Source organism: Camponotus floridanus, unplaced genomic scaffold, assembly GCF_003227725.1.
Source record: "Camponotus floridanus strain SB8 unplaced genomic scaffold, Cflo_v7.5 scaffold58, whole genome shotgun sequence".
Classification (NCBI taxonomy): domain Eukaryota; kingdom Metazoa; phylum Arthropoda; class Insecta; order Hymenoptera; family Formicidae; genus Camponotus; species Camponotus floridanus.
Genome location: NW_020229747.1, coordinates 706,026 through 716,137, shown reverse-complemented (window position 1 = coordinate 716,137; position 10,112 = coordinate 706,026). Strand labels below are relative to the sequence as shown.

At 36.6% G+C, this 10,112-nt stretch overlaps 1 protein-coding gene across 1 annotated transcript; it reads right to left on the bottom strand.

Moving 5' to 3' along the window:
• Nucleotides 1–1,373: 1,373 nt before the first annotated feature.
• LOC105250614 (transitional endoplasmic reticulum ATPase) lies at nucleotides 1,374–9,874 on the bottom strand. Its single transcript, XM_025412824.1, has 16 exons — nucleotides 9,693–9,874; nucleotides 8,896–9,111; nucleotides 8,700–8,814; nucleotides 8,047–8,430; nucleotides 7,299–7,902; nucleotides 6,930–7,144; nucleotides 6,354–6,510; nucleotides 5,988–6,150; nucleotides 5,347–5,506; nucleotides 4,646–4,962; nucleotides 4,404–4,468; nucleotides 4,232–4,291; nucleotides 3,635–3,821; nucleotides 3,370–3,543; nucleotides 1,613–1,725; nucleotides 1,374–1,530 (listed from the first exon to the last, which is right to left on the bottom strand). The coding sequence occupies exons 1-16, from the start codon at nucleotides 9,783–9,785 to the stop codon at nucleotides 1,458–1,460; spliced, it is 3,096 nt and encodes a 1,031-aa protein (XP_025268609.1). The 5' UTR covers nucleotides 9,786–9,874; the 3' UTR covers nucleotides 1,374–1,457.
• Between the last annotated feature and the right edge of the window lie 238 nt (nucleotides 9,875–10,112).

The window sequence follows — 10,112 nt, the reverse complement described above, 5'->3', positions numbered from 1 at the left end:
CAATATTTCACCCTTCGCTTCGCGAATCTCTCTCCCTGGCCTAAATAGCAGCCTATTTCCTTTATATTCTTACGTACCATACCTTACCTTACCTTTCCATCCCCCCTACAGCCTCTGTTCCCTCCTTCCTTCCTTCCGTCCTTTCCATCTCCTTTTTCCGAGGATGGCAATTTGTTGCCGGCGCGAAGTCGAGTTTACCGAATGTCGCCAGCACAAATGGGATTAGCATGGCGAGAAACGGTAATCAGGAATAAAAATGCGTCAACCGGCGGCATTTACGCTAACTAATCTTCTTCGGCTCGGACGGGGGAGGCGCTAACAGAGTTAGCCGGCTTCGTCGGTTCCAACAGCTCTCTCTTCATGTCGCTCGACCGTCGCTTGTTAGCCAGGCAATTGGCCATTTTTATGCTAAGCAGAGAACTACCATCGTCGTCTTCGTCGTCATCGTCCCCCTCTTCCCGCATCCCACCGTCTTTCTTTCGCCATTTCGCGGCTTAACCCTACGAGTAGCGCTCTCCTCGGGTTCCTCTCGGTCATGTTCCACGTGAAAAAACATATCATTCCGCGAACAAATTGACACTACATGTCTCGACGAACGGAACCGATCCAAATGCGAATTCTGCCAGACAATATGTCGACTTTCGCTGCAAGCGATACCATCTCGCTTACGCTAATAAATTCATTATCTGGCGCAGCGCGCGATACTCTTAGCCACTGTCGGCGACGAGGAGAAGGACGCTTTTCCTCCTCCTTCCCATAACTGGCATAAGCGAGCGCGAGCATAATCCGGATGCTCCGAGCCGCGAAACTCCGCCGCGAGAACTCCTCTCCTCGAAGCTCTCCGACTTAGCGCGCCGGCAACTTTTCGTATTAATAATCGGTATAATAATTAGTATTTTCACGCGCGACTTAGCAGGAAGGACGCGCCGGCGTCGACGTCGTCGGCGTGGGCTGGGTCGGGCGGGCTGGGAAGTTCGCCGGCTGAGATCTTGATTTTAAGTTCGCTCGGGCGAAGGAGGCGCATATTTCACCGCGCTAATGTCCCGCCAGATAAACTACAATATTAGCTGCCTTCGCCCGTGATTTAATTTAACTTTGCCCCGGCGCGACATCCGGCCTCGCGCCCGATTCGCGGCACCGGCTGCACCCGCTGAAATCTTTCCCGTGTGTCACACGCTCTCGTGTTATACGGATTCGCGAAGGATTCTCGTCGAGGAGAGGTTGATTCCTTAAACTCGAGAAATAATACTTGGCAAGAAGAAAATGACGACTACGCGTGTCATTGTTTATCGTTTACGTCGTGTTGATGCGACTCGATATAACTTATACAAATTTATACAAATAATTGTATAAATTTTTTTAATATAAAAATATTTTTCGTTTGAAAAGTTTTGGCTCCATTTGAAAAAAAATTCTAATTCTAATTCTAAAATTTTAATTGTAATTTTCTTGTTCGATTAAGCTAGTGTCGTCTTTTGGCTCCTTAGTACATCTTCCACAAAGTTATCCCCCTTGGAAAATCTGGCGTAACTGAAATAATGAAGCAATATAATAATGAATGTAATAATTCAGTTCTCATAATCTCAATGTCCTCGCACATATTCTTACTTACATTTTGACGTATTTAAGTTTCTCCGCGATAGACAAGGATGGTCTTGTCGACTTGACAGACTCTACGAGATGCGTTTGCGTGACTTTGATGTCGGTTGCATTAACTTTACCGTCCTGTAATCGATAAGCAAAATTAGTATATAAAAAATATGATATTAGAATATAACAATTATTACAGCTTTTTAATATAAAATATACATAGACCACTACAATCATTTATATTGTTTAAATCGCGTAAAAAAATATATCAAGTCCATTCCTCGACATCAAAAGCTTAATGTTGCGTGTTAATAGCGTCGATTTGAATTAATTATTAGAGTTAGGTACAATCTGCATCGCTTGGGAAGACAGTCCCGATGTTGCTATCCACATAATCACTTATCACTTCCCTCTCTCTCTCTTGAGATGCGTTGCGCTCTCCGGAAACTCGCTCGCTAATTAGACGCACAGTTTGGATACTCGCGTTCTTCCGGGAGGTAAGTGCCGCCGTATAACTTCGTTTTCTCCGATGCGAATTAATTAATAGCTTCCCGTAAGACGCGCCACTCGTCCCTCATATACCTCGAAGACGTGTTTCTACGACCTTTTAACGCGGATCCGATTCACTCCGATTAATTAAACTAGCTAAACACACATGTATACAAAAGCGACCAATGACTAAATTTAAACTTATCTTTACAGTCGTGTATTATACTTGTTCTTTCTCTCTCGCAAGACTCGTATATTTTATTTTCTCAGATAGAAATTAAAAAATATGAAAAAAAATCAGTATATATTAAGGAATTAATTCATTCATTCTAATGATTGTTGGACACTATTATACAATAATAACTCTTGCAAGAATTGCGATGCAGTCGATAAAATGAAAGTAAAAAATGATTGAATTTTATATTTATTCTCACGTAAATTCATTAAAAAGTAATTTGCCAAAAAAAATTGCCAAGATAAACGAAAAATGAATAATAAATAAATGTGTTGCACGTGATTGAAGGCTTAATAGTAAAAATGTCAAAGACGTCTAAGAGAGAAGAGATAACTAACGAGCACCATAACTAGCGGAATGGCTGTCTGGCTTTCGATCTTGCAGGACCGCTGCGGGGCCCTAACCGTGTATCATTATAACGCATAAGATAATAACCCCCTCGACGTTCAGCGAGGCGTAGGGAGGACGGGAGGGACGAGAGGGGGAGAGGAGAGCGCCGAAGGGGGTGGCTTGGTCGCCCGGTGCTCTCGGCACCGTGTGCTAATAAACCTGGTCTCTACGTTTCCTCGGTTATATCGCAGCACCTACAGCCCCTGCAGCTTTCCCCTCCCCCCGTTCTTCCAGGCGCGCCCCTACTGTGTGTATACACCGTAGGGTGCACACCTAACGATATTATCGTCATTACGCACTATCTTACTTCGGAAGCTACCCTACAAATGATTCTCGAGAGAATCGCGCGAGAAGCGCTTTTCATTACAACGCCGCTCAGATACTGCAGCAACAACAGCAGCAACAGCAGCAGCAACAAAGCGACTCGGCCATTAACGATGCAATCTGTTCCACGCAAAAATGCAAAGCCAACGGTTAGCGATTCGGAAGATCAGTCACGAGGTAGCATTTGGAATTTCGCATTTCGATCATTTGCATTATGCATGTCTGGTAGAAGGAGTTTGTAATCTATTCTATATTAATTAAATTTATGAAACAAATAACAATTTTTTCTCTTATTCTTATTCTTAATTAAATTTATCGGATCAAGATTATAATACACTTACAGTTGCAATTGCCAAGGCATCTTCGAACGCTGACAGTCTCGCCAGAGTAATCGCGGCGTTGATATCAGCGCCAGTAAATCCGTCGGAGAGCTGAGATAGTTCCTTCAGATCCAGTTTCGCCTTGTCTATATTTTGAGAATCGCACAGAACCGCAAAGATCGCCTCTCTTTCCAACTGTAAGAGAAATATTAATTAACGTAAAAGCTTGATATAAATTGCAGAAAGTGATTATTATATTGAAAAGACAGTCATTTAGTCATTTTACCATGTCTGGTAAAGGACAGTGCAAACACTTGTCGAGGCGTCCCGGTCTCAAAAGAGCAGGGTCAAGCAAGTCGGGCCTTGAGGACGCTGCCACAACAGCTACTCCCTCGCGATCTTCAACCCCATCAAGTTGAGTTAACAGCTGATTCACCACCCGATCAGTAACTCCGGTGCTATCGTGTCCGCGTCTAATTGGAACGAAATAAAAATAAAAGAAATATCTTATTTCTTAAAACACAAATTAAAAAAAGAGGATAAATTATATATAAATAAATAAATAATAGATAAATTATAAAATAATAAGTTATTATAATTATTGTATTTATCTATCTCTTATATATAGATAATTTTTTATCTAACTCGCAGTCAGCTTTCTTGAAGATACGATTACGAAAATACAAGATAAATTGCATCATTTAATATAAAGAATACTTATGTTATCATTGAAAGACTTTCAGATAAAAGGTAAATAATTAAACTTTACGAAAATACAAGATAAATTGCATCATTTAATATAAAGAATACTTATGTTGTCATTGAAAGGCTATTAGATAAAAGCAAATAAATAAACGTTACAGCAACTTGTCTTATCACTCACCTAGGTGCGAGACTGTCGAATTCGTCGAAGAATAAAACACACGGCTTTGCACGACGAGCTCTTCGAAATGTAACAACAAAATATAATAAATTTTTAAAAATTTTCATAGAGATGAAAGTGTAAGAACGGCTAAATTGAAAAAAAAACTTACAATTAGAAATTTTCATTATACCTTTCAAACACGTTTCTCACAGATTCCTCGCTGACACCTATATACTTTGACAATAATTCTGGACCCTGAAACAATACTCATTATTATTTGGAAAAATAAAAAAAAGTCTGCTATACATATATGTCATTTATTTTAATTAAGAGGTAAAATTACGTGAAATAAAAATTGCAAATAAAGCATCATAACAAATTAAACGCACATCTTATTTCTGATGAAAAATTATCCAATTATTTTTTCTTTACCTTGATGCTGATCAGATTCACTCCGCATTCGCCGGCGATTGCTTTGGCCAACATCGTCTTCCCGGTACCAGGCATTCCGTACAACAGAACACCGCTCTGGAGTTTTATCGGAGCGTTCTTGAAGATCTCTGGGTACGTGAGCGGCCACTGCAGAATTTCCGTGAGAGAACTCTTCGTGTCTGCGAGGCCGCCGATGTCGGACCAAGAATGATTGCTATTCTTGTACAATTGCACGTCCTGCAAGGACATCGGCGTCCAATTTTCCAGCGCGCTATACACGTCTTCTTCCGTCACGATAATCGGTGGTTTTGATTCGCCTGGAAAAATGTCGCTTAGGAAAATAACGTATGTAAACGTCTCCGTAAAACTGATACGTTTTACAAGATTATAATTATGTATAAAATATTATAATTTAGGCTGTGATTAAAAGAACTACTACAGACATGATAACTGACAAGAATTAGAAATAGATGATACACTTATAAAGAAAGCATAATAATTTCTTGGTAATGTATATTTAATTTAATTATATCTAATTTCGATTTTTCTCACAATTTGAAACAAAGATGAAAATATTAATTATCATTATTATTAAATATTACATCGTTGCTTCTGTTGCTAATACTAATATTTTTTATTTTCTGATTTTTTACTAAAAAATTTGCAATTTTTATTAATATTTTTATGATTGCTCTCGTTACCGTGACGCTTCCATGCGACGAATCTCGCCTTCTCTGTTAAATCGACAAGATCCTGAGGCATCCAGCCCTCGGTCTTGTTTCCATAGTAATTCCAATTCATGTCTCCGGGCACGCACAACTTGTCCTCGAGTGTTAATCGCAAAATATCGATTCTATCCACCTGGTTAGTCACGACACGAGTTAGTGATAGGCAGAAATCAACGAGCAGATATCATAATTTACAACACGACAACAAGAAAACTTGATTAAGGAGGTGTGGAAGTATGAAATTAATCGAAAAGTGCATCAATAAAGTCGAAAATATCGCGAAAAAGTTCAAAGATAAATTGCATCATAAAATTAATTAATTTTATATTTTCTCCATCCCTTTTTTCTTCGAATAAATCCTCCAATTAAATCAATTATTTCGTATTGATATTAAATCAATTATAATTAAATTAATTATTTGAAGATAACATGATTTGAAAATAAAATTTTACATTATTTGAATAATGAACGTTTTTTCATAGGTGTATATGGAATTTTTAAATTTTCATTCTATGTGTGAATAAGAAAAATCGCATTCTATGTGTGAATAAAAAAAATCGCAATTTTCCATGTCACATATATTAACGTTTCGAAATAAGTTCGATTGATTGTACCTTCTCAAGATTAGGAATCTGCAAGACCGTCCTAAAGAATTGCACTCCTCTCGCCGGTCGTAATTTCGAGCCGATCCTGCTCACGCTGATGCAAGTAGCGACGATCGAAATGTAATGAGATTCTTGATATTGCGTGACAATATTAAACAGCATATCGGTGATTCTAAAATTAATTTAAGATCAGAATTAATCGAGGGATCATCACGTTATAGAATAAATTTTCGCAAAAAATAATGTTTTGAAAAATAGAAGAATATTTTTCAAAATAATACACAGCAATATGTAATTAATCCCCCTCCTCCTCTTTTGTCTAGACTAATAATTATTCGGCTTAAATTAATGGCGGATAAATATGGTTCCATTTACCTGGATGCATTTGTCGCGTCTATTGTATTTTCCTCGTCGTTTAATGACGCATTGGTAATACTCTCCAAATCGTCCAAAAACAGTATGGATGGTTGATAATACACGCATTCATTCATGGCGGACACAATGATTTTCTGCAATGTCTCTACCTTCTTTCCTATAATTAATAATTATTTTCTAATTAATAATTATTAGTAAATACTATAAGATTCAAAGCATTAATATGACAAAATTAAACTTATAAAATTGTGCATTTTTCAATCACATTTACTAAATTTTTCTTTAAATTATTCTAATTCAGATTATAGATATACCAATATAAAAATTTTTAAATTAAATATATAAAATGTAATAAATTTTTGTACTTGTAAATAATAATAATGGAAATATGTGATTATATCATAATATGAATGCGAATTAGTTTGGCTTTTATCACAACTTATTAAAATTCAAAAAGAGGATCGTCGAAGAGATTTTTCTATATATTGTCGAAAAAAAATAACTATTTGAATTAAAATACGTCGCCATATTGCAGTCGATTGCTTTAATTGCGCAAAAATGCCATCGCACTATTACCTTTCAGCGACCTGCAATCAATCATGTGCGTGTGCGCGAAACACGGTGCATCGCGATAACGCTCGATTAGCATTTTGCAGATTGTCGTTTTGCCGGAACCTAGATCGCCGCAGATCAAAATATTCTCCTGATCATACCGGAAATCCATTGATCTTCGCAGACGCAAACTGAGATCGAGCGCGATCTCGCAATCTTCAAGGATGCCTTTTATAAATCTGCAAATTTTCATTGGAATGTAATGCAATATAAAAGTTTGACATGAAGATTCGATTTATGTGTATAATTATAAGTTTACAACGCGATCCAATATAAAAACTAATATTATTGTTAAGCCATCAATAACAGCTAAGTGCTCTTGCACATAATTACCTCGTGGATATTTTCTTCAGGTTCAATCTTTCCTCGGTACAATTTTCCGAGATTTCCGCATCGTTCGAACTCAACATAGACCGAACATGAACTACTAATTTTTTCATATTTTTTTCGTCTAATGTTACGTAATTGCAATTCTCGGGTGACATTCGCACGATGCATCGTCTGCCATCATCGAGTAAAATTGTCGAGCACGAATTGAATAACAATGCCTCGTGTCTCGAATGGAATTTCACGTAATTTTCGAAAACTTCCGCTGTCACCGATTGATTGGAAGGAAAAATATCCACCGATGATGGCTGCAAGTCTCCGGGTCGATCAGCCTCCTCGATCATCTGTACCATCACTCTACTTCCCACTTTCAATTTTAGAGTGATCCTCGAACTTTCCGATAGATACGCGCAAAAGTGAATCGAATTCAGGTCGAAATACTTCCTGTCTAATGACGCGGAGCACTTTTCTAAAACGTCTTCGAGAACATAAATTCTTGCCACAAGTTCTTGCGGAGATTTCGGAAATAGAGAAGGACCGCCATCCTTCAAAAAATTTGTGACGTTATTTGTGACTTGCTGCCTGTCTTCCAATACTTTTCTGATTTTACCTGCGAATAAATTTATTTAGTTTCTCTAAATTCTTTACGACAAATATAATATTAATGAATTAATTAAATTATAAAATTAAATTACAGTTAAAATGTACTATAAAAAATTATTTTATGACTATATAACTATTGATAAAAATTTACACATAATTATTCCATTCGTCGGTTTCACATTTTTCGGCAAATGACTCCTTGGAATCAGGACATTAGAGGGACATCGCAGGATCATATCGTAAGCATTCGAGTGATCAAAAGACCGGAACTCTGGCAGAGAATAAACGCGAAATGCGCGAGGTGCGATCTTTTTGCGGAAACTTTGCAACAATGCATAATTCGCAGCATTGTCTCTCGTGTCATGATGATCCTTTCCTTTGTAAAAATAAGGTATAATTTTGGCCAAAGGATTACTGCCTATCTTGTGGGCGACTTCCTCTGTATTCTTTATCGTTGCATTCGGGATTGCATCAAGTACATGCACTTCCGTGAATTGCTGGAGCGATCCATATGCAAATTTCGGCTCCGAATCTTCTATAAAAGAATTGCACAGAATCGTTTACAGATTCTTCAGATTGATTTTATAATAATTTATCGATTACCGATTTGATGTTATTAATAATATCAGAAGTTGATGATCGATAAATTATTACAAAATTCATTCAAAGGATCTGTATAAATTATTCTTTATACTAAAAACAAAGTTAAAATTATTTAAAAAATGATATAAATTATATTTATAATCTAGAGTAATAATTTCTCCTCAAATGTCCTTAAATAATTTTATAAAGAAACAAACTTGCCCACAATAAAAGTGACGGAAGAGAACTTTGAGATCCACGCCACAATCGGCTGTCCTTTCGCGACGATCCTCACTTGACTCAAGAGATTCGATTGCACCCTTTCCATTTGCAATTCCTATTTCGCCAAATGTAAAGATAATCGATTAATTAACTCGTCAGTCAGATAAATCGGTGCATGTGACGAATATTTTCATACCAGAAGCTCGCGATCGTTCGTCGTGCGAGGAGCGATTTTAATGCTACTTAACGAAGGTACATTTTTCACAGATGACACGAGTACTTCGTCTCCCTCTTGAATGTTCAGACTTCTCGCGAATGTCGCTCCGATACATAATGTCTCGTCGTTATTAGCGCGAGGAATGCAAGAAAGATAATACAGCTTCCCTTTGTGTGATATTTCTATTGCATTTTCCTGTAATTATTTATCAAATTGTCATATATTTGTTATAATTAATAATGAATCATAAATTGTTACAATCATCAATTATTATAATAAATAATAAATCATATAATTTATTATAATTGCTTTTAAGAAATCTGAGGAATAATGATCTGTGTAAAAATTTATATATCATTATTTTGTTTTTTTTATTGTACTAACTTTTATATACATAAACAGGCAATTGACATCAAATTTAAATTTTGTAGAAGATGAAGAGTTTTTTAGAACTATTTGATAATCATAAATAAAAGGAAAAATATATATATATTTTATATATTATATTATATTTTATACCATTGACATCTGTTAATGCTTAAAAAATATTAGATAAATAGCAATTTAGTATACCTTATGTGTTTTTAAAGGAAAAAATACTTTTTCGAAGCTTTCATCGTTGAAGCTCGCGCTGATCATTGATCAAGTTCATTTTGCTTACTAACCATCGAGTTCATCGTTTTACTTACAGATGGTGCTATCCTCAGTCACGTGACATCGTCACGTGATGTTTACGTCAAAGATGCGTTACGTAAAGAAAAAAAATGGGAACTAACCTCAGCCTCCAAACAGCGTAGCCAGACAGCAGACAAGTACGCGAAACAGCTGTTTGCCGTAATATATTTCACGACGAAACGTTCGCGTTGCATCTCGAAGGTGCGAGCGACACGATCATGAATTACTGTAAACACACGGCGTGGTTTTCAGCGACGATGAGTTGGCTTTCCTGATGAGAAAACCCAATGAACTTTGTCCTAGGTAGTTACTGTAATTTCTATACAAGCGACTGAGAATATTCCATTTTCGATTGAACCTATAATTTATACATTTTGGAAGGTCGAATATGATGGATAAATATAAATTACTATAATAAAGTAGAATGAAACTCGATACATATTTAATGAAAAGAGACTAAGGATTAATTGAAAAATTGGACTTGATTTGATACAAACTCTATGGAATCAATGTAAACAATC